Here is a 24,307-nt window from a genome sequence, read left to right on the forward strand (position 1 = left end):
AAACAGTTTGGATTACAACAGTAAAGGAATGAGCGCTGCATTCTTTCCTTTTTTCTGGGGCATGTTCTTTTTCAAAGTTTGTTCTTTGCTCATTCTCAGTTAAGTGTCTCAGTTATATTTTCCAGCACAAACTGTGTTTACAACTTGGATAATAGCACTCCAGAATTTGTAATCTCATTTTTAATAAAAAAAAAATAGATAGAAAAGGTAGTTCTCCTATCAGTAGAACATAACGTTTCTTATCAGTGGAACACAATATTTTATTCATTAAAGAGGTGAAGGCCATTACTATGTCCAAAGTATAATTTCTCTTTAAGTGTCACATATTATGATCACTTATCTAAATCAGAGATTGGTAACATAGGATCCTTTATATACTTAATATTCAAAGAAATAAGTAGACCTAAATGATGCAATGTTTTTATGGACATAAAGATGTATTCATTAACTAATGAAGAATATCAACGGTTAATGGGAAAAATGGCTGTCTGTATGCTATTATGAAAGAATATCATTAAATGTTAATAGAAGGTACTGGAAATTACTAGACCTATTAAAATAAATGAGAGACGTCAGTTTTTTCTTAGACTTAGTGTTTTCATTAGTAAGTAAATCTTTCATTTTTTAAAAAAATCCCAAAGTTTAAGAAATAGAAACTTTTTTTTTTAAAAAAAGGCCTTAGGGTAAAGAAGTGAATAAAATGATCTTAACAGAATAACAGACTAACAGAGTTGGGAGGGACCTTGAAGGTCTTCTAGTCCAAAGGAAACCCTACCATTTCAGACACATGGTTTCCAATCTCTTCTTAACAACTTCCAGTGTTGGAATATTCACAACTTCTGGAGGCAGCTTGTTCCGCTGATTAATTGTTCTAACTGTCAGAAAATTTCTCCTTACTTCAAGGTTGCTTCTCTCTTTGATTAGTTTCCATCCATTGCTTTTTGTCCTGCCCTCAGGTGCTTTGGAGAATAGGTTGACTCCCTCATCTTTGTGGCAACTCCTCAGATACTGTCACCCCCTAGTCCTTCTATTCATTAGACTAGAGACATTTCCAATTCCAGCAACCATTTTTTATATGTTTTAGCCTCCAGTTCCCTAATAACCTTTGTTGCTTTCCTCTGCACTCTTTCTTAAATGATTAAATTTCAGGACATTCTTTTAGTGTTTATAAAGGATATGGTTAGAATACTTGTGTTTGGATGTGAATGGAGAGTTAGCCACATAGCGCAATGAAGGTGATTTGGCATTTATAATTGTTCAGGGGGGATTATGATCCACCACGCTAGCAATCTGCTACAAATTAACTTGAAGAAATAATGTTTTCTTTCAAAATGAAAGAATGGCAAAACTGTCTCTGGTTTCCCTTCTCTTCAATAAGATTAGTGGATAATAGCATAGGCCTCCTCCCCAATTGCTCTTAAGTTGATCAGGGTGATTCTTTGAGACTGTAATTAAAAATATGGTGAAATCCAGAGGCATTGCAGTTGGTATGGAGCTGGACTGCTATTGTTCTGTTCATCACATTATCTAACATTTTTGATGCCAGAGAGTTTGTTGAGTTTGATTTCCTGCATGTTAAAATGCTCTTTCTTCTTCATTTTTTCCTCATTGTAACTTTCAGTACTATTTATTTAGTAACACCATGATCACCATGAGTTTGTCATTTGAAGATTATGAAGAAAGGCAGAGTTTGAATCAAAGTGTGTATAGACCAAAATGAATGTTTAAAGTTCCTTCCTTTCTTCCTCCCTCCCTCCCTCCCTCCCTATGGGCAAAAAATACAAAACCATAGAATTCGCAGAAATTGTAGGAATTTAGAAATAGATCAAATTAATTTTCGTAATGGATTGAATCAAGGGGAATTCGTTTCTCAGACTTTTTGAATGTGAACCCCAGCATGTGAAATGTGAATATGATGGTAGCAATCTCTGACTTTGCTCTGGGTAAACTTAACAAAAATCTGGTTGTCAAATTATGAACAGACTGATAGCTAAGCTGTAAACCCTAACCCTTGAAATTATGGAAACAGTAATTTATATACATATTGACCTTTTGTACAAAGGCCTCTATCCTAGTAGTAGTAAAAAAAAACCTCATTCACTAAGTAATTAAAATGGCATCATTCCTGTTCAATAGTAGGCAGGAGAGAAGAGGAAATTTAAATGCATCATCCTATAAAAGATCTTTGCTCACTAGAATATGGAACATAATGTCCCTTCATAATGGGACATTTTGTAGTAGGTTCCTCTTTTTCAAATGAGCTAACTAATGGATAGATACAAAAGAAGTCACAGGAGGAAGACAAAAAACAAATGGAGTAAAGCAAAGCATCTGTTGTAAATACAGTTCCCTATAAAAGGGACGCGGTGGCTCAGTGGGTTAGGACGCTGAACTTGTCGATCAGATGGTCAGCAGTTTGGCGGGTCGAATCCCGAGTGCCGCGTAACAGAGTGAGCGCCTGTTACTTGTCCCAGCTTCTGCCAACCTAGCAGTTCGAAAGCACGTAAAAATGCAAGTAGAAAAATAGGGACCACCATGGTGGGAAGGTAACAGCGTTCCGTGCGCCTTTGGCGTCTAGTCATGCCGGCCACATGACCACGGAGATGTCCTCGGACAAGCGCTGGCTCGTCGGCGTTGAAACGGAGATGAGCACCGGCCCCTAGAGTCGGAAACGACTAGCACGCATGTGCGGGGGAACCTTTACCTTTACCTTATAAAAGGTAAAAAATCAGGAATATTTGCTTAGGTGAAATTTTAAAAGATTGAGAAAAACTTAAGCCACACATCTTAACCTGGTGCCTTCATTCTCTTGGCTGGAGAATAATGGGAGTTATAGTTTAACATGTCTGGACAGTATTAGGTTTGGAAAATTTGATTTAAATGGTCAATTTGAAAAATGCAATCTGATCAGCGTTTTTAAGTTTACTAATTAAGATTAGTAAGATTTAAGGAATTAGATCTGATAGACAGAGTGCCTGAACAACTATGGACAGAGGTTCACAACATTGTACAACAGGTAGCAACCAAAACCATCCCAAAGAAAAAGAAATGCAAGAAAGCAAAATGGCTATCTGAGGAAGCTTTGCAAATAGCTGAGGACAGGAGGGAAGCGAAAGGCAAGGGAGAAAAGATACACCCAAATGAATGCAGAATTCCAGAGAATAGCTAGAAGAGATAAGAATGCCTTCTTAAATGCACAGTGCAAACAAATAGAAGAAAACAATAGAATAGGGAGGACTAGAGATCTCTTTGAGAAAATTGGAGAGATGAAGGGAACGTTTCATGCATAAATGGGCATGATAAAGGACCAAAATGGCAGGGACCTAACAGAGGCAGAAGAGATTAAGAAGAGGTGGCAAAATTACACAGAAGAACTATACAAGAATGAGCTTAACGTCCCTGATAACCACGATGAGGTGGTCACTGATCTTGAGCCAGACATCCTATAATGTGAAGTGAAATGGGCCTTAGGAAAGCTGAGCAACAACAAAGCTGGTGGAGGTGACAGTATTCCAGCTGAGCTATTCAAAATCTTAAAAGACGATGCAGTAAAAGTGCTACACTCAATTTGCCAGAAAATTTGGAAAACTCAACAGTGGCCACAGGATTGGAAAAGATCAGTTTACATTCCAATTCCAAAGAAAGGCAGTGCCAAAGAATGTTCAAACTATCGCACCATTGCACTCATTTCACATGCTAGTAAAGTTATGCTTAAAATCCTACAAGCTAGACTCCAGCAGTATGTGGATCGAGAACTACCAGAAGTACAGGCAGGATTTCGAAGAGGCAGAGGAACTAGAGATCAAATTGCCAACATACGCTGGATCATGGAGAAAGCTAGAGAGTTCCAGGAAAACATCTACTTTCGCTTCATTGACTATGCTAAAGCCTTTGATTGTGTGGATCACAACAAACTGTGGCAAGTTCTTAAAGAGATGGGTGTACCAGACCATCTTATCTGTCTCTTGAGAAACCTATATGCGGGTCAAGAAGCAACAGTGAGAACTGGACACGGAACCACTGATTGGTTCAAAATTGAGAAAGGAGTCCGGCAAGGCTGTATACTGTCACCCTGCCTATTTAACTTATATTCAGAGCACATCATGAGAAAGGCAGGGCTAGATGAATCAAAAGTTGGAATTAAGATTGCTGGAAGAAATATCAACAACCTAAGATACGCAGATGATACCACTCTAATGGCAGAAAGTGAAGAGGAACTAAAGAGCCTCTTGTTGTGAGTGAAGAAGGAGAGTGCAAAACTTGGGTTGAAATTAAATATTAAGAAAACCAAGATCATGGCATCCGGCCCTCTCAATTCCTGGCAAATAGATGGGGAAGAAATGGAGGTAGTGACAGATTTTATTTTCCTGGGCTCCAAGATCACTGCAGATGGGGACTGCAACCAAGAAATTAAAAGATGCTTGCTCCTGGGGAGGAAAGCCATGGCAAATCTAGGCAGCACACTAAAAAGCAGAGACATCACCCTGCCAACAAAAGTGCATATAGTCAAGGCTATGGTCTTTCCAGTTGCAATGTATGGCTGTAAAAGTTGGACCATAAGAAAGGCTGAGCACCAAAGAATTGAAGCCTTTGAACTATGGTGCTGGAGAAGACTCCTGTGAGTCCCTTGGACTGCAAGGCGATCAAACCAGTCAGTCCTAGAGGAGATCAACCCTGATTGCTCTTTAGAAGGTCAGATCCTGAAGTTGAAACTCAAATACTTTGGCCATCTAATGAGAAGGAAGGACTCACTGGAGAAGAGCCTAATGCTGGGAAAGGTTGAGGGCAAGAGAAGAATGGGACGACAGAGAATGAGGTGGCTGGATGGAGTCACTGAAGCAGTAGGCATGAGCCCAAATGGACTCCAGAAGATGGTAGAGGACAGAAAGCCCTAGAGGAACATTGTCCATGGGGTCGCGATGGGTCGGACACAACTTCGCAACTAACAACAGCAAATTAATATTAACATAGAAATGATGAGTAATTTACTTTAAAATAATCAAAACATTTCCATTGTTTGATCTATATTTTATGCTGATAATAAACTTTTTGCTGCTTTGTCACATTTCTGTAGCATTCCCTTATAAAAATAATATTTAAGTTAAATCTTTTACATGAAACAAGGAAGAGTTTTCAAGCTTAAACCTTAGCTTGTAATAAAGATTTGGAGGTTTAGAAATATAGCTATATTATACATAGAACTTTATTTCAGGAAAAAATGAAATAAATAAATGTAATTATTATTGGAAAATCTGCTGTATCAGATATTAAAGAATTATATTAAAGTGCTTCTTATCTGATCAAAATGAACATCAGGAAATTATTTCATATATATTGCTAACAAGAACAACAACAACGATTAATTCTGCAATCCTCATGTTTTTTAGAATACTAAAATGTATGCTTCACTAAAGCCATCTAAAGGTCTGAATATGATCTTTTATATAATTTCACAATAGGAAATGTTATTCCCATGTCTTAGAGTTCAAAAGAGTGCAGTATACCAAACCTTGCTTTATTCTGGTTCCTTCTTTACTTAGTAACCCATTTCCCTTTGATTTTTCACAGTAGGCGGCTGAACAAGAATGCTGGGAAGGAAACCTTCAGACTGGGGGTCTGGTGCCCTGGCTGAGATTACTATTGCAGGAAGCTAACTGAACAATAGCTGTAGAATATTGTTCCTATTTTCTTCTTGGTTTCTTGGCTTGACTGGTATTCCTCCCTGAAATTCTTTATAGAGGTATTGCTCATTTAATCATGCAGTAACTGCCAGAAATCCAATAGATGCAGCCATTGAATTAGGCTACATCATCTACTTTATAGGATAATCCTTTCTTTGAAGATATCCTCTGTTCATCCAGCTACCCAATTCAAGTCTGGTTTAAACATAAATAATAAAGTGTAATTCATGCATGAAGAAATTGCCAGTTCTTTAAATTTCATCATCAACACTTAGCATCTCAATGGAAGATTTAAGCAGAGAGGGAATATTATAATTTATTTATTTATTTATTTTATTGCATTTATATACCGCCCTTTCCCTGAGGACTCAGGGCAGTTTACAGGGAGTTAAAAATCAATCATACAAAAGTTAAAACCCAATTTAAAAAAATATTAAATCAACCCTGTACTATTAAAAACCCCAATTAAAATGAATGTCTCCTCAGCCTGGGCCCGAGAGCTCAAAGAGCCAGGTCTTCAGGCCCCGGCGGAATGATCGGAGGTCGGGAGCAGTCCTCAGCTCCACCGGCAGCTGGTTCCAGAGGGCAGGCGCCCCCACTGAGAAGGTCCTATCCCTGGGTGTCACCCGCCGGCAATCTCTTACCGGCGGGACACTGAGCAGACCCTCCCTGTGGGAGCGCACTGGGCGAAGGGCGTTTGATGCCGGCAGCAGGTGTTCCCTCAAATACCCTGGACCCAGGCCATGTAGGGCTTTATAGGTGATAACCAGCACCTTGAATTTCACCCGGAGGGCAACCGGAAGCCAATGCAGCTCGCGGAGTAGAGGTGTTACATGGGAGTATCGGGAGACCCCCATTACATAATGTGATGTACCATATTTTTGTTTATATTGTAATTATATTTACTTTTAAACAATCATGCCTTTTAGTCTGTTGTTTTAGTTATCAATTTGCTCTATTATGGATGGTTAATTGGTAGCCATCTAAAGTAGCATGAACCTCTGGAGTTGTGGGCAAGGGTTTGTTCTTTGTTGTATGAAGACAGAAAGTTCCAGTTGTAGAAAGACTAACTTGCAATTTTAATCTGAATAGCTTTGTTCAGATGTTCTTTTGGGAAGAAATACCGGTGAGGGACATGAACCAGTGCAGGTACAGTAGTGTGTGTCCCTGAAGTCTTTATCTCCTGCAAGTCTAACGAAAAGTTAAGCTTCTAGAACTTAGTCAACCAAACAAATATATAAAACAAAATGAAATGCAAGTGAATTCTGACATTTTAGCTTGGATAATGCAAATCAACATAGATAAGGCCCACGTTCATATGGCTTTGAGTTTACAAACCCTGGCCTGCAAGAGGCAATAGTAGACCTGAAAAGTCATACGGAGACTTCTTCAAGTTGAGCTGAACTCCTGTTGATTTAACGAAAATATTCATGAAGCTTTATTGGTGTGCTATAGAAGTGGTTTACTAGTCCTCTCTTTCAGGATGATTTTCCAGTTTGCCTGTCTAAAACTATAGCATTGGTTTTCTGAAGTGTTCTTCCATTTAAGAAAAAATCAACTCTACTCAGCATTTTAGATTGCCCCAAATAAGCCAGACGATTAACTTGAAATGGTCTAGGACAGAAGAAAATGCTCTTTTTGGTTACTGACTACAATTTTGACAATATGTTATAGAACAACAATATAAAAGCAAGGAAACTTTGCTGTTGATAAAATAGCTGCCCTGGTGAGTCACAAAACACCTTTTAATTATAAAGCAAATTAGTGAGATTGCTCCTTGCTATTCCACATTAACTCCCCAGGATAGTGTCTACATTTTTTTTCTGGGCAGGTGTGCGTATCTCTTGTGGCTGACTCTCCCATTTTTATTTTCTAAGAATGTACCGTATATTGTCCCATGTGAAGCCTTGAGACATTCTTAAATAAATATGGTATTTTGTTTTGCAGCATATTTCCTTCCTTTTATATTTTTAACTTAAAAGCATCAAAGGAAATAAGTGAAGTCATGTTTCATGGGGAACATCCTAGGCCTCAAGGGAGGTATCCACTGGCTCATTAGGGGCAGTGGGCACCACATTGCCTGTCCCTAGCAGAGACAGCTCCAGAGAATGTTTCTCTTTACAGTTTAGGCTAAGCAAGCAAAGGTTATATTGATCATTTTTCTGAAGGATCATTTTTTATTTATTTATCAAACTTCTATGCTGCCCATTTTGCCAAATGTTTAGCAACAAAGACTTGGGCTCTACTAAAATTCATTTCTTTTTCCTTCTTCTGCTCTTCCCCCCCCCTTTCTCTCTCTCTCTCTCTCTCTCTCTCTCTCTCTCTCTCTCTCTCTCTCTCCCTCCCTCCCTCCCTCCCTCCCTCCCTCTCTCCCTCCCTCCCTCTCTCCCTCCCTCCCTCCCTCCCTCCCTCCCTCTCTCGGCAGCTGGAGGAAACTCCCTCTGCCCTGTGGCTATTTGTGGTAAAAGTAATGGGGAAAAATAGGAAACAGATAGGAAGCTGTTCCAGAAAAGTGAGTTGAGAGAGAAGATGCCTGAATTTAGCAGAGCCAAAAAGCTAGCATGGGCTACAGCTGGTCCTGTTTATAATTAATATTAATTCTTGTCAGATATTGGATCAACTGGCATATAGTGTTTCTAAGACAATGCACAGGATTTTCTAAATTATATAAATGAACAATTTAACTTGACCACTGCAAGACATATTTGGCAATAAATCCACAGATGAACTGCGGGTTAATTCTGAGTAAAGATAACTGAGCTTATATGACAATTGAGGCTGTATGTCAATGAATGAGAGTGTGAATCAAAAGAATGAGAGGCCAGGTTTGTATATTCTCTTCTCATTCTTTTTCTTTTCATTGTCTCCTGCATCTAATATCAGGGTATAAAAACTCCACAAACTAATACTTGCAAGCTTAATTTCAGGTGCTGTATAAGGTAAGTACTATTCTGTATTGCCTAATTTCCCAGCAAAACATAAAAAGGAAAACCACCTTGGAAAATCTGTAATGTTCATCATACAGATTTTATTTTTACTTATTTATTAGATTTATTTGCCACCCATCTTGCTTGGGGTAGCTTAAAACATTAAAAACTATAAACCATAAATATTTCTAAAACAATAAAATAGACCTCTCGTCTGGACTACTGCAATGCTCTTTACATGGGGCTTCCCTTGAAGACCACTCGGAGGCTCCAACTGGTACAGAATGCGGCCGCGAGAGTTGTCTTGGGAGTTTCCCGGTACTCCCATGTTACACCTTTGCTCCGCGAGCTGCATTGGTTGCCAGTTGTCTTCCGGGTGAGGTTCAAGGTCTTGGTGATGGTTTTTAAGTCCTTACATGGCATGGGTCCGGAATACCTCGGGGACCACCTGCTGCCGGCATCGACTCCCCTCTGCCCTGTGCGTTCCCACAGAGAGGGCCTCCTCAGGGTGCCTCCGGTCAGAGAATGCCAGCTGGTGGCCCCCAGGGGGAGGGCCTTCTCTGTGGGCGCCCCGGCTTTATGGAATCAACTGCCGGTTGAGCTCCGGACGGCACCGGATCTTCGCTCCTTCCGGCGTGGGCTAAAGACCCATTTATTCGAACAAGCTAGCCTGGCCTGATGGGGGAGTGTTAGGGTTTTAATGGGTTTTATATTCTGATTGTTTTAATTGGGCAATTATTTAATCCTTTTTTTAACTTTTGTATTTTTATTTATATGCCCTGTTCACCGCCCTGAGTCCTTCGGGAGAAGGGCGGTATAAAAATTTAATAAATAAATAAATAAATAAATAAATAAATAAATAAATAAATAAATAAATAAATAAATTACAATCAAAAGTAAAATTGCAGATAAAAAATGGGGGGAGGGAGCAGGATGTGCAAGGGTGAGGTGGGGTTTTCTCTTAATCCATCAACCACCTCCAGTGTGATACTCCCCTGATGGAGCTCTAAACCAGCTGGCAAAGCCAGGTCTTCAGATTCTTTGACAGATGGGGCCCACAGCATGCCAGCATGGATGGGGCGGCTACTCCTATTGGGTGAGACTGTAACCTCCAATAACCTGGACCCATGCCCTGTAGGGCTTTAAAGGTAATAAACAACACCTTGAATTGTATCTGGAAGCAAACTGGCAGCCAGTGGAACTCACACAACAATGGTGTAACACGACCATTTTAGGGGCCCCACAGTGCACCAGTTTCAACTTCCAAATAGTCTTCAAGGGCAACCCCATGCGGAGTACATTGCAGTAGTCCAAACATGAGATGACTAGGGCTTGAGTGCCTGAGTGCAGGGATGTCTGTTACAGGAAAGAGTGCAACTGGCACACAACACAGCTCTCCTATCTGCAACTGCCACCTGCTCTTTGAGCAGATTTTATTAGTTTTCCACAATTTACATACTTTTCTAAACAATTTGTGTAGCAACTTTAGTACTCTTTTAATGCATTTACTAGCATATCATTTTCCTACACTAATTAATGATTTATTCCCTACTTGAACTCTTTTATTTATTTCTTTTAAACACAGATATTTTGCCAACATTTCTATTCGTCAGTCTTACAAAACCAGTTTAAAGCTTGGCCACAATTATTTTCACCATAAATAACATTGATCCACTCAGCATCCACAAGGCAAACTGTTCTTCCTCATTTTCCAAAAGGAGAAAATAAAGAAATGTTTTATATCACACTGAACCCCTAACATGATTTTATTCAGCTTCTATGCAGTTGTTTAGTAAGGATTTTTGTTTCAATAAAGAAGAGTTGTTTTCAGGAAGAGATGCAAGACTGCCATTTTCTGTGATTCATCTATAAAAAAACCAAGGATAGAATAAATTTCTTTGAAGAGATGGGAAAGGTTGAGAGCAAAATCTGGAAGATGAGACAGGTAGGTTCCCACCTAGGAAAATGGCTCACCTAGAAGCTTTGCAGAGCTTTACCTCTATAAATATAAGGGTTGTCTTTTGAGCAAATCAAGGAATACCATAGCTGATCCCACAATAAATTGGCTTTAACAACTGATTGAAGGTTACTCTCTCACATCCACAATGCTTGTTTCTGTTATCCAGCAGTTTTGTGTCCTTGCACAAATGTCTCACTATTGTTCCTGGGGATGAGGAAGACGAAGTACCTTGGGAGGATCCAGGCACAGAACAAACTAAACATCGTGGCAGCCCTTGTAGCTGAATGAGACTATGGATCATAGGTTAATGGCCCATAGAAATGGAATTACTTTTGGAGCATTTGCAGAAATGTATTTAATCTTAACACACATTTTTCCTTGTAATTTTTGTGATGATTTTTACATTACTTCCCCATCTTTCCAGTATTTTAATGAACTTTTCAGTCAAGAAGGATAGATTGATACCATCCATGATACAGTTTTATATTAGGATGGTGTCATTTAAATAAAATAAAATGCACACAAATAAATGTAGACACTTTTTCTAAATTTGAGTTTCAGATTTGGATTTCATTTGAATCATTTACTTTTGGACAGAGAATCTGATTATTAACTCTTAGCTACATTCCAAGAAGTTGGAGTACAGGAAATGAATAAGCATCTGTGGAAACATGTTCTTCTCCTTTAGAACCATGTACATCCTGACAGTAAGAATCAATCAAAACTTGTTTACAAAGGTTATTTTCAGCATGAAAAAAATATCTTCTCTAAATAGTTCAGAAGACATTTTCCCCTAAGAAGACGAGGCCTTGTTTATATATGGATTATTAGAACTTTTACTGACTCTCCATAACTGATAATTTTCTTTGTGAACAAGGCTTTCATTTTCAAATATAGCACAACCTTTCAGTATTAAGTCAAGTGATTTGTGTATTCCTACCCAAATATTATCTTCAACACTGTAGCTGTGCTATGCCACACAAACATACACTGCAAAAAAAAAATTGTTCACTATGTGATAGAAATAAAAAAATGTATCCATTCCAGTAGGTCCATGGATTTATTTATTCTTATTTTATTGTATGCTTTAATGTACTGTAAAAAAATAAAATGAACAGTTAACAGTGCAAAAAAGCTTAGTATATTTAATTTAGAATAAGAATGTCACTCAGCCCAGTTTTTTAATAGATAGTTAAACTTTGACTATGCAAAATAACATTGATATGACTTCCATCGCACCAAGACCCAGTTTGTAGATATGGAAGAAACAGAACATATATCATTAATCTAAAATTTAAATCTGGGGTCTTAAAGTGTCAGTGTCTTTCCACTATTGAAAAGCAACTTTTTTGCTTTGCTTTCTTTACTTTTTAAATTTTTCTTTCTTTTCTGTATTCTCTTTTTTATTTCTTATTTAGTTATTACTTGTCTTTTTATCTTTAAGTTTGAATTGTTTTTACTCTATAAAAATCTCTTTAAATATAATTAATAGTAATAAAAATAAATTAATATCACATCACAAACCAATGGATATTACACAAGAATGAGATATTAATAGGATACCCCCCTAACATATATGTTCCCTTGTGTATTTTCTACTTCCAGGAGAACAAAGTTGCCAGTCAATTTTATATATATATTTTGTCTAATAACACTGAAAAAGAAACTCTGAGTTACTCGCACTTAAGATCATAAGAAGCATACTTTACCATTATTTCAAGCCCAGCTTTGTTATAGTGGGTGTTACAAATAATTAGTTAAAATAATTTTTGTAGTAGTTTATTTAAAAATAGTTTAAGTCAGATGTTTTAATGATAATGCATCTGGACAAAATCATGAATTCAGATCTTTTAATGGAATATATTGCCATTTTGAGCAATGCATATTCCCCTTGTAATAACCTAGAATGGTTTATAAACTGATCTAAAGTATTAAAGCCCCTGCTTGCCCATGACTACCAAATAAGGCTTATGCCATGAGGCTTTTTAATTATAGACATAGTGGTTTCTTTTTACCTGACTGCTTATGCCATAAAACATTTAGCCATAATATATGTCCAATAAATAAAGCTGAAAATCAAGAAAGTTATAACAATAAACCTAATTTAGATAATCTAGGGTGGGAGTGTCCAACCTTGTCAACTTCAGCTGTGGACCTCAACTCCAGAATTCTTGGAGGATTCCATGGCTGACTGTCCACAAGTAATAAAGTTGCCAAGTTGGTCATCCCTGATCTAGCGGTTTGTTCTTCTCCTCAATCTTGAAATAATATTATGTTTTATAACATTAATCTTTCCCTATGTAGGTAGGTATAATTTTTATACATGTATTTATATTTATTTTGATCTGAGATAAGGATTTTTATATATTAAAAAATTTCCTTGAAATAAGTATTTCTGATACAAGAATCCCAGCAAAAAGTAACATCCTAATTTTTTTTTCACATTTTCATGGAAATATTAGAGTTTATAAAAGATATATTAAACTTGCTGTAATTTAATTGAGTAGACTCATAAACTGTTGAATATTAAACAAAAATATATTATCAGCATAACATAGGACAAGGGTGTCAAACTCAGTTTCATTGAGGGCTGCATCAGCATTGTGGTTGCCTTCAGGGGGCCAGGTGGGTATGGCCAGCGTGGGCGCAGCCTACTGGGTGGGCGTGGCTGGAGTGGGTGTGGCCAGCTCTACATCGTTCTCGTCAAGGGTGCCTGTGGGGGCCTGAGCAGGTGTGGGACAGATCTGAGGGTCTCTGGCAGAAGGGGGTGGGACCAGGGCAAGTGCCAAGGCATGGTCCACTGGAGGAGCCTCACTGTTCCTCTCAGGCCATGTGTGTGGGGGGGCTGGATGGTGGCACGGGCTGCCTGGAGCCCTGGGCAGCAGAGCTCAAATGCCCAGCCCAGCCCTTGAGCACCCGCAGCACAAAACCACTTCCTCTAGGGCACAGGTCTACAACCCATGGCTCCGGAGCCACATGCGGCTCTTTCAGCCGTCTCCTGCGGCTCCCAGTCCTCTGCCATGTGCAGTCCAAAAAAAAAAAAGGTGGGACTAAAAACGTTCAACCAATCAATTCAAATATGCAGGGTAGGTGCATATCTCGCCTTGGCTCCACTCTTCAGTCAAAACCTGTTCTGCGCATGCGCGCATGTACGCACATGTGCACACATTTTTTGCGGCTCCCAGTTTTTCCTTTTGGGAGGGAACCGGTTCCGAGTGGCTCTTTCACTGTTTCAGGTTGCTGACCCCTGCTCTAGGGGGTGCCCAGCTACACTTACCTCCTCCTCAAGGCTGCTGCTGCTGTGCTTGCTCTCCTTAGCCAGGTTGCTCATGATGAGTATGAGGGCAAAGTCAGAGGGAGGCCCATTCCCTCTCCATGTGAGGAGACTGGGCTTTGTATCCAAAGCTTCCTTAGCAATAGGATGGGAGACCCCTAGGATAGGCCAGGAGGAGGGGGCAAGGGGATGGTGAAAGGACAGTAAGGCAAGACTAAGGCAGGACTTCCCTCAGACTGTTCCTCTCCTTCCTTCCTTCCTTCCTTCCTTCCTTCCTTCCTTCCTTCCTTCCTTCCTTCCTTCCTTCCTTCCTAAGAACAGAATGCTGGGAAAATATTTGAGATGAGGGAGGGAGAAAAACAGGCAAGAAATGCAGCTGGGGAGGTGTCACCCTTCGTGAGGAATGAAGAAATGCACCATCGCCTGGAAATGGCCAGCACATGGCCCTCGTCTACTTCACATATCTGGCTTGGTGGCCTCTGGGGGAGGGGACGCCATGAGCAGTGTGAGAGTCAATGTTACCTGCACAATGCCACCCAGCCCCCAGCCTGCCCAGTTTCAGCAGGTAGCAAGGCGCTCTCCTCACAGTGCAAAGAGGCTGAACCTTGCTGCCTGCTGAAACTGGGCAGGCTAGGCAACATTGCACTTTTCATTAGATTCGCACCACCCAGCTCAGCTCTTGACTCTGTGAGGAGAGCGCCCCACTGCTGGCTTAAACCAGGCAGGCTGGGGCCTGGGCAGTGGTGCACTTCTTTTTGGATTAGCGCCGCCCAGCTCAGCCTCTCAGTGCTGTGAGGAGAGCACCCCTCTACCTGCCGAAATCAGGTAAGCTGGGGTCTGGGTGATGTTTTTCTTTTTGGATTTGCGCCATCCGGCTCAGCCTCTCGGTGCTGTGAGGAGAGTGCCCCGCTGCCTGCCGAAACCCCTCCCCTAGAGCCCATCAAGCCAGATATGTGAACTAGTAGAGTGCCATTTGCTGGCCACTTCCAAGCGATGGTGCATTTCTTCATTCCTCACAAAGGGTGACACCTCCCCAGTGCACGCCCAGGGGGCGGGGCTAATGCAGCAGGGGCTGGTCCCTCGCTGTTTCCAGATAGCCTTGTGGAGCTAAGACTGAATGCGTTTCAGCATGGATGGCCACCACAAAATTGTACATTGGCTCCTGGAGAGCCTGGGCTGGGGCCAAGGCAGCGGGGGCCATTCCCTCACTGTTTCCAGGATGGCTTCATGGGCCACATGAAACCACTTCGCAGGTCAGATCCGGCCCCCGGGCTTTGTGTTTGACATGTCTGCCATAGGAGTTTATACTCACTTCTAGCCTCTGTTATTCCTAAAATGTCCTGTTTGTCTGATAAGAAAGGATGAGATTTCTAACATTAAATTAAATGTAATAGGAGATAAATGACATTCTTGGCTATTTCCATAGATATTCTTGACTAGTTTCACAGAGTATCTTGAATAAAATAATGCAGACTCATGAATAAACAAGTGCATAATTTGTAGGCAGAAAAGGTACCATGCCTGTTCTATGAATAGGGGTGCTTTTGTTTATTTTTATGCCCTCAAGTCATTGTTGATTCATAGCAACTGCTCGAGGGCTTTCTTGGCAAAATTTTGGAAGTGGTCTACCTTTGCTTCCTAGGGCTGAGCGAGTGACTGCCCAAGGTCACTCAGCTGGCTTTGTGCCTAAGGTGGGACTAAAACTCACAGTCTCCTGGTTTCTTGCCTGATGCCTTAATCACTATGCCAAACTGGATCTCTCTATGGATAGTACACTGCCCCAAGGGTCCTTGTGGCCCTAAACCTGTTGTTCTTCAGGGAAGGGTTTGAGATGTGGCTGTTCTAGCAGCCCCTGAGTTAGTTTTCTGACTGCTCCCACAAAGTACCAGCTGCGGTATAATAATACATCTGATTTGTTCTTCCTAGCATATTTGTTTTCCTTTTTTATTGTTTTAACTGTCTGCAAGCCTTTCAGTCACTAGTGAATGGGCAGTCCTGAAAGTGGATTGACTGGCAATTTTGAAAAGGGCTTCTGCCTGAATCAACGGCCTGACTTAGCTTAAAGTAAACTCCTGTGGTTCCCATTCACAGCTCTGTTTTATAAGAACTTCTATAGGCATGGCTTGGAGTTTCTCTGCAACTTCTATTTTCTATTGTTCTGAACACATATATTCCTATGGCTACCTCTCTAATACCTGACTGCAAACAGCAAACAAAAGACCTTAATTTAGAAAATACCTTTCTCAGAAAAGGAGCTTATATTTGGCACTTGTTACAAAATGTCATTAGGAAATTATTTAAATACGGCATAAGACAATATTCATTTTACAGCCACAGTAGAATGGGTGGGTGAGATAAAGTGTTTCCTTCTCTGCTCAAGTGTATTGAGGTTCAAGACAATGGTTCCAGTAACTGCTTGAAATTCTCAGTCTATTTCATCATTTTTCCTGCTTCCCAAAGTCTTCACATTACTTTCCTTTCTGTTCTCATAGGCTGGCTGTAATAGTAGTCAGAGGGAAGTAGCTGCCATATATGGGAGGTACAAATGAGAATCAGATTCACTTTTTTGACTTCTGCTCTCTGAAACTAGATTCCAAAAGATGCTTCCATCCTGCTGCCTTGAGCAGGCTGGTTTCCATCCCTAATTACTTTTCACATTACATCACAGGCAGTCTTGTTGGGAAAGGTCTCTCTATGAAAAGAATAAGGCCAAAGAAAAGATTGAAAAAGGCAGCTGTCCAGCATTGCACATGCACTTATGCTGTGTATATGTGACACATGTTCATCCAGCCAATATCTATGGTTTGATATATTGAAACAGAGAATAAGCACAAGCCAGGGGCACAATGAGTCAGTGGCAGCAAACTGCTGCCATTAACCCTAACTGAATTTGCTGCCCTGGATTAGTGTTGAATTCAGAAAATACTATTGTCCTGTATTTGTGAAAGCACCACTAAGTGCCTCCATCACATACATACAATCTTGGACCAGCCTTTAATATCTCTGAAATAATCTATTTATTTTATAAATAGAGCATCTGCATTTATTTACAAAAGGCACCAGCAATGTATATGTAGATGGTTTGCCAGTATATGCAGGAACATATAAATTGCCCTGATGATTTTTGGGACCCAAAGTTCTGATATTGGTATGTTTGTCATTGAATATGTATCTCCCAGGCTCATGTGAGGAGTAAGAAGGGTACTGACATCTACCAGAACTCTCTCTCTAAGGCAGATGTGCCACATTCAGTAATGTAAAAATACTATAGAGTCAAGTTCCATATCCTTATATTTGTGTCAATTTTGTGACATGGATGGTTATATACCTATAAAGCCCTACATGGCTTGGGTCCGGGATATCTGAGGGAACACCTGCTGCCGGCATCAAGTTCCCTTTGTCCAGTGCGCTCCCACAGGGAGGGTCTTCTCAGGGTGCCACCGGTAAGAGATTGCCGGCGGGTAACACCCAGGGATAGGGCCTTCTCAGTGGGGGCGCCTGCCCTTTGGAACCAGCTGCCAGTGGAGCTGAGGACTGCCCCCCGACCTCCGTTCATTCCGCCGGGGCCTGAAGACCTGGCTCTTCGAGCTCTCTGGCCCAGGCTGAGGATTAATTTATTTTAATTGGGGTTTTATTTATACAGGGATAAATTTAATCTTTTTTAAACTTGGTTTTTAACTTTTGTATTTTTGGTTTTTAATTACCCTGTAAACCGCCCTGAGTCCTTCAGGAAAGGGCGGTATATAAATGTAATAAAATAAATAAATAAATAAATATAAATTTGATAAATAAATAATTGGCAACAGAATGAGCTAAATGGAAATTACAACAATTGGAGTGATCATATCCAGTGAGAGCATTTTTCTAGGAAAAAGAAAAAGCAAGGCAAAAGTAAGAAATGGAACAAAGAGTAGAGGAAGATGGCAACTAGCCGAGGGTGAGAGACAATGTATGGAATAAGGGTGACATTTACACTGTACCCATATTTCTTTTCCTAGCCAGATCTCTTCACTTACTTACCTAGAAATAGGATTGATGGATCAATGAATACCATAGTATCTGTTTTTGCCCTCTAACATCCAAATCCTCCCTACATACACATACACACACGGCATGTTATGCTTTGTCCCAATATCATATAATTAACCTTTGCTATGGAAGTTTTGCACAGCAATGTTAGAGGTAACATGGACCGATGGCTCCCTTCTCCATGGATTCTGTCTACTAAATTCTTTTTAAAACTATGTGGGACATTGCATGTTGTGCTTTCTCTGTCTGAACTAACTAACTAACTAAATGAGAAGGAAGCCTTACACACTGCAACGTTCATTCCATGTCAGTGAACCATTTAACTTCCTGGTCTTTGGTTCAATGACCAATGTGATTGCATTGAGGAAATTAATTTGTCTTCTCTTCATTCCCTGCATGAAAGTCTAACACATATAAAGGACAACTTTATTTGATTTTATCTTTGTGACAATCTTTTGAATTAAGTCAAGTGAGACAGTGAGACTAAATGGCAAAAGATGGCCAAATGAGACTCAAGCACTGTAGAGGCAAGAATCTTACTCTCTATTAACTAGTTGAATTTTGGCACCTTCACCAACCAATTGGTATATTGATTCTTTTCTTTTTCTTCTATTTTAAAAATACCCAAGCATGTTTTGAACACCCCATCTCCTCAACTTCAGCACATTTTGAGCTTCTTTTCTTGACACCATTACTACAGCTATAAGGTACCTTCAGAACCATACTTTAGAACTTCCTTGATGATCTGAAAGTGTACAAAATATTTATTTGTAAAATATTATATAAGTTAGTAGTTGTATGAAAATACAATTCTCAATAACTCTTACATCTACCTTGCTGTTATTTATTTTATTTATTTTTTATTTTAATTCCATTTATATCCCGCCCTTCTCCGAAGACTCAGGGCGGCTTACAAGCTTAGCAGTAGCCTTCATTCTATGTATATGCCTGCTTATTAGGGCTTTCACACACACACCCCAAGCGGCATTATTACAAAGTCAGCTTAATTGCCCCCAACAATCTGGGTCCTCATTTTACCTACCTCGGAAGGATGGAAGGCTGAGTCAACCTTGAGCCTGGTGCCAATGTTGGTATCCCAATGTTGCAAAATAAGAGAGTAGAACTAAGGAACAAAAACAATGGTGACCTTTAAGCCCCCTATTAAATTTGTCACTAGTGATTCTTTGGAACAAAGTCTTCCTAGCTCTTAATACTTGTTCCTCTGCATTTCTAGGGTGCACTAAAACAAAATCAATTTGTTTGCTGCTGTAGCTTGAAAGTATGTGAGAGAAGAAGGCAAGAAAAGGCAAAGTTAAGAAAAATAAAAGACAAATATAAAATAAAAGAAAGAAATAATAGCTGGCAAGATGAAAAAAGGAATGAAAATAACAATTAAAAATGGCAGGCTAAAAATGGAAAGTCATGGATGGCGAGGTGCAGAATCTCCTATTTTTCTTTTCTGTAATGACTCTGTGTTGGGGTTACTATGGCTTAATATCTGGTTTACATGTATGGTACTGAAACATGGTACCATTATGTTTATTTAGTCCTGGTAAAATAGTAAGTAACTGTGTCAACTTTGGGGAGGGTTACATGGGGAGACTAGCATTATCCCATTTTTTTCCAATCGGTAATGTTACTGATAATGTTCTTAATATGCATGTATTTTCCCAGCAACTATATCAGGCAAGAAGTTTGCTTGAAGAAAGAGATGTCAATGCTGCTAACATCGGATGTTCTTGCTTTAACAACAGATGGAAATGCAGCCATTTTTCTCTATTACTTTTAGAGTTAGTTGATGCTGGGAGGGGGAAGGTGGATGGGAGTCCAGCTAGTCATAACAATAATAATACAGCCGTGGGAACCCAAGGTCATTGGGCCCACAGTTAATAGAGTTTTCGGGGGGGGTGGAGAGCTGGGGAGAAAGCCCGTACTTCAAGCTAATTGGGGAATGCGATTTATGACTGTTTATTGGAGGAGGGAATTGTGCTTTGTTACTTTGTATCCAGGGGAGGGGAATTTCGTTTTTGATTTTAACTATGTACTGCTGATACTTTGTTTCTCGAATAAAAGATTCTTTAAGGTAAACAATGCCTTGAAGTTCTTTTGAAGAGTTTCATCTGTCGGAACCATGACAGGAGATCAAAGAATTACAGTTCCTTGACATTAACAGTTAGCATCTTATCAAAGTCCATCTGTTAAAAATCTAAGATTTACATTATATTGAGATTTAATTTATAGGAATTACTTCCAAATTCATCTCCTTCTACAATATATTAATTATCACATGTAATTTCTATAGAAATCCATTTAAATGCTATTTTGGTCATGTTCCTACACAATAGGTAGACAATTTCCTATTTCTAGTGCTGTCTTATATGTATTTAATAGAATATACAGTACATTCCACTGTCCTCTGTAGGACTCAAGGCTAACTAGGCATAAGATTCCGTTAAATGATTTTTATAATATATATATATATATATATATATATATATATATATATATATATATATATATATATATATATATATATATATATATATATATATATATATATATATATATATATATAAAAATGGATTTTCAGTAAGATTTGGTTGTTAGTTGCTTACTATATTTCCCATTTTACTTCCTTTCGGCTCTGTTTCCCACAATCCATGCCTGCAGTCTGCACCCACAATGAGAGAGAAATTGAGACAGATCAGCAGCTGGATAACTTGTACCTGAAAGCTTTAGAGGGTTTTATCACTGTCATCACACAGGATGGAGACATGATCTTTTTGTCTGAAAACATCAGCAAATATATGGGTTTGACACAGGTAAGAGTATTGTCTATTCACTTTTCATAGCAAGCTGGATATGATTCTCTGCTCCTTCTCACATTCTGTTCATGGTAAATATTTTTTAAAAAAAATAAGATTGAAGAAGATATTTTCTATATATCTCAGAAAGATACCTATTCTGGTGTCCCTGCAGTATTGCACCATGGAGAGACCAATGCATTTGTTGTAGGATTAAAGACATAGGGAGATGTTCTGAAGCCATAAAAGTTCTATGTATACAATTGTGTAATGGAGAAGAATAGGGATATGTATCCATATATCTGCCCAATAAATCATACCATCAGTCTGAACAAAGAGTGTGAGATATTTTGTGCAGGTGGGATTCAGCCATGCATCTTCCTTCTGGCTTGTATCTTTTCATTTCATGTTGATGGTTTATTTTGATTTCCATTATTGTCTACAGTTCAACTAGAGACTTGGGTGAGTTTGAAACTATTATTAAGGACAGATCTGTACAACACAGTTCACAGGATGATCAACCCTGGTCTACAGATGGTGCTGTTAAAAGCCAGGCTGGTGGTAGCAATGTTTCTCATTCATGACTTTATCATGGGTGAAGCAGTCAGTGTGGCATATGTAACTGAGACAAGGGTGGGCTTGAAGAGAAGTGTCTTTTTCTCTGAGGTAAGCCAAGTGGGTTTCAGGTTTAGCACTAGCTGTGATCCCTGAGTAGAGAGGATGGTGTGGCAGTTGTCATTCAGGAAGCCCTAGTGGTTTTCAGAGATTTTGCACTGCAGGTAACTGGATATTAATCCCTGTGATAGAACAGTTGGACCTGTTGCTCCTTTCTGGATTTCCTGGTATGCAACAGCTTCATTGTTTGAGGTGCTCAACTCTGTTGTTGAGATGTCCACAGAGTCTTCAAGATTGATAATTTGATAAATTTCCTTAATGTGGCATTAACAGAGGAGTTCATGTGATTACCATGACTATCATAGACTGACCCAAGTTACTGAAAGCCCAATGCACAGAGGTAATAATGTGCTAGATCTGCTTTTTAACTCAGGACAGTTACAACATAATTTGAAGGTGGAGAATATTAACATCAGAATCAGAATTAGCATTAGCATCCTTTGTCAGAATCAGATGACTCTCTGGTTGGTTGTTTGTTAGCTAACTGGGGCTGCCCCTTCCTCTAGCAGGAAGGGAGGCACTATTTGATCAGACTGTCCCAGGCAACTAATGGACCAGATTCATGTTTTTCTTGGAGTTCAGCTGAGGCGTTAATCTCCATCTGGAATGGGAGAACCATGCGAGTTGGGACCAGATTGCTTCTATGTGGGTTTTCCCTGTTTGCTGATCACATAGACCTCCTTGATTTTCTAAGGAGTTTTGAAAGAGCATCATTGAAGAAAGATGAAGAGTAGACAAGTTCCCAATAAGAAGGTTGCTGCTGGCAGTTCCTGTTAAATAGCACAGTGGTGATATAATTCAGTTATGGATACTTGTGCCTTTGCTTCTAGAAGAAACCCCATGCTCAATGCTCCAAAGCTTCTGATGCATCCTCAAACTTCAAAATTCTGCCAGGATTTGGTCCCATATTATCTGTTTCCTCTCATATCTGCTCCTGCTGAGTCAGCCTTCAGTGGTTGATTATTTAACTTGCTGGACCAGGATTCTCACCACTGATTTCTTCAAGTCAGAAGAAACAGTAACAGTTACCTGGGCAGTTTTTGACTGCCTTCAAGGAAATTTCCAAAGAAATTGATAGGCTCCTCATAACTGTCAGTCTGTTTACCTGGTTGATTAAGGCCTGCTGAGAAACGATATGAGGTTGGATCCATGCAGTGGTGCATGTTCCCTGTCCTAGGAATCCCTTCTCATGGTCATCTATACTTTTTTCATTGCACATGTGGATTACTGCAATGTGTTCTACATCAGGCTGTCCATCTTTATCATATGGCTTTTATGACATTCTCTTACGTGGTTTTCATGTGTACGTTTGGGAATAGATGAAATTTTCATATGTCTGCCTGTCTATTTCACACTTTGCACAGGTAAATTCATTTTGTATTTTGTATTTTTTTTTCCATTTTTTTCTCAGTTGATTTTATTCTATCTTTTCTGCCAACAAGATGGAAATGCCATTCTTGGTTGTTGTTTTTCCCCCATTTTTCTAGGTGGAATTGACTGGCCACAGCATTTTTGATTTCACTCACCCATGTGATCATGAAGAAATTCGGGAAAATCTAAGTTTGAAAAATGGTAAATAATTTTTAAAACTGTACTTGGAGGATTTATTATAACCCGAAGTTTGCATTTTCAGAGTTGCATTACATGTACACATTATTTATGAGCAAATAATCCCTGGACCAAGGTTGGTGGTGCAGTCAGGGACATCTATTTGTTACTTTGTGTTAGTGTGGGCATATACTCATCCTTTTATCCCCCTAGTTCTTTCTTCTAGGTCCGTGGTGGTGAACCTATGGCACACGTGCCACAGGTGGCATGCAGAGCCCTCTCTGTGGGCACACGCGGTCTCATCCCAGTCCTAGGCCTTCAGCTGGGTTTTATAAAACCTTTTTGCTTTAGGCCTCCGCTGCCATACGGGGGGGAAAAGGTTCAATTTCAACTTCTTGCAAGGAAAAAAAAAGATCTTGCAAAGCTGGAATTGATTGATTGAACTTTTTAGTCCCAACCACTCTGTCATTACCACCACAGCCACACCCACCCAATGGGCCACACCCACCCAACACCCGACAATACATAAGTGGGTTTTGGGTTGCAGTTTGGGCACTCAGTCTCTAAAAGGTTCACCATCACTGTTCTAGGTCAATACAGGATTTTCAGGAGAATTCAGCCTTTTTAAACTGGGATGTCTCCCCTGAACCTTCCAGGTTTCTGGGCTGATCTCTGGCTTGGGGACCTGGCTTGGAAAGATGGACCAATTCAAATAGTAGGCAACTGTATTCAGAAGAATCCTGAATTATGGCAGCCAAATTCTATAGAGGTGTGCCTGTGCCATGAAGCATCTTGGTGATGGTATACCAGCCCCATTACTAGTCAGCTGTTATTCAGGATTCTTCTGAACCTGAGCTTAGCATTTTGAAGGCCATGTTCCTGGCAAAAATGTGTTTAGTGCTCCTCCTATATTGAATAGGATATCCAGGAATAGTTGTATTGAAAAGGAGCTAATATAATTATTTTTCTTTTTCTTAGGTCCAGGTTGTGGGAAAAAAAATAAAGAGATGTCCCTGGAACGTGACTTTTTCATGAGAATGAAATGCACTGTTACCAACAGGGGCAGAACTGTAAATCTCAAATCTGCCATGTGGAAGGTAACTTTAGTGACAATGGTTGAAAAATTCAGTCGTATTTTTCCACCTCCACTGTTCTATGTTATAATAATATAATTATACATTAAAGCGCATTATGAATTTGGTTAATTGTATATTATGCATAATTTTTATTTAGAATATGATTATTGTAACTATAATCCTGTATTTAGCTCTGGGAAGTGGGGGGGGGGAAGTGGGTGGGTTTGGGGTGGGAGGGATTTGGGGATATATTGTAAAAATTTTGTTTTTGTAAAACTCTTTAATAAAAAAAGAATAAAAAAATAATATAATTATACAAACAATTTTTACATT

General features: G+C 39.6%; 1 protein-coding gene across 3 annotated transcripts in view; it reads left to right on the forward strand.

Moving 5' to 3' along the window:
• EPAS1 (endothelial PAS domain protein 1) overlaps window positions 1–24,307 on the forward strand; it is a 130,807-nt gene that overhangs the window by 57,914 nt on the left and 48,586 nt on the right. For all 3 annotated transcript variants that reach the window (XM_083361568.1, XM_083361567.1, XM_083361566.1), the window contains 3 exons: window positions 20,542–20,693; window positions 22,838–22,922; window positions 23,877–23,995. In XM_083361568.1, coding sequence (XP_083217694.1) covers window positions 20,542–20,693; window positions 22,838–22,922; window positions 23,877–23,995 — 356 coding nt within the window. The remainder of the gene's footprint in view (window positions 1–20,541; window positions 20,694–22,837; window positions 22,923–23,876; window positions 23,996–24,307) is intronic.

The sequence above is a fragment of the Vipera ursinii genome (genome assembly GCF_947247035.1).
Source record: "Vipera ursinii genome assembly, chromosome: 1".
Lineage (NCBI taxonomy): Eukaryota > Metazoa > Chordata > Lepidosauria > Squamata > Viperidae > Vipera > Vipera ursinii.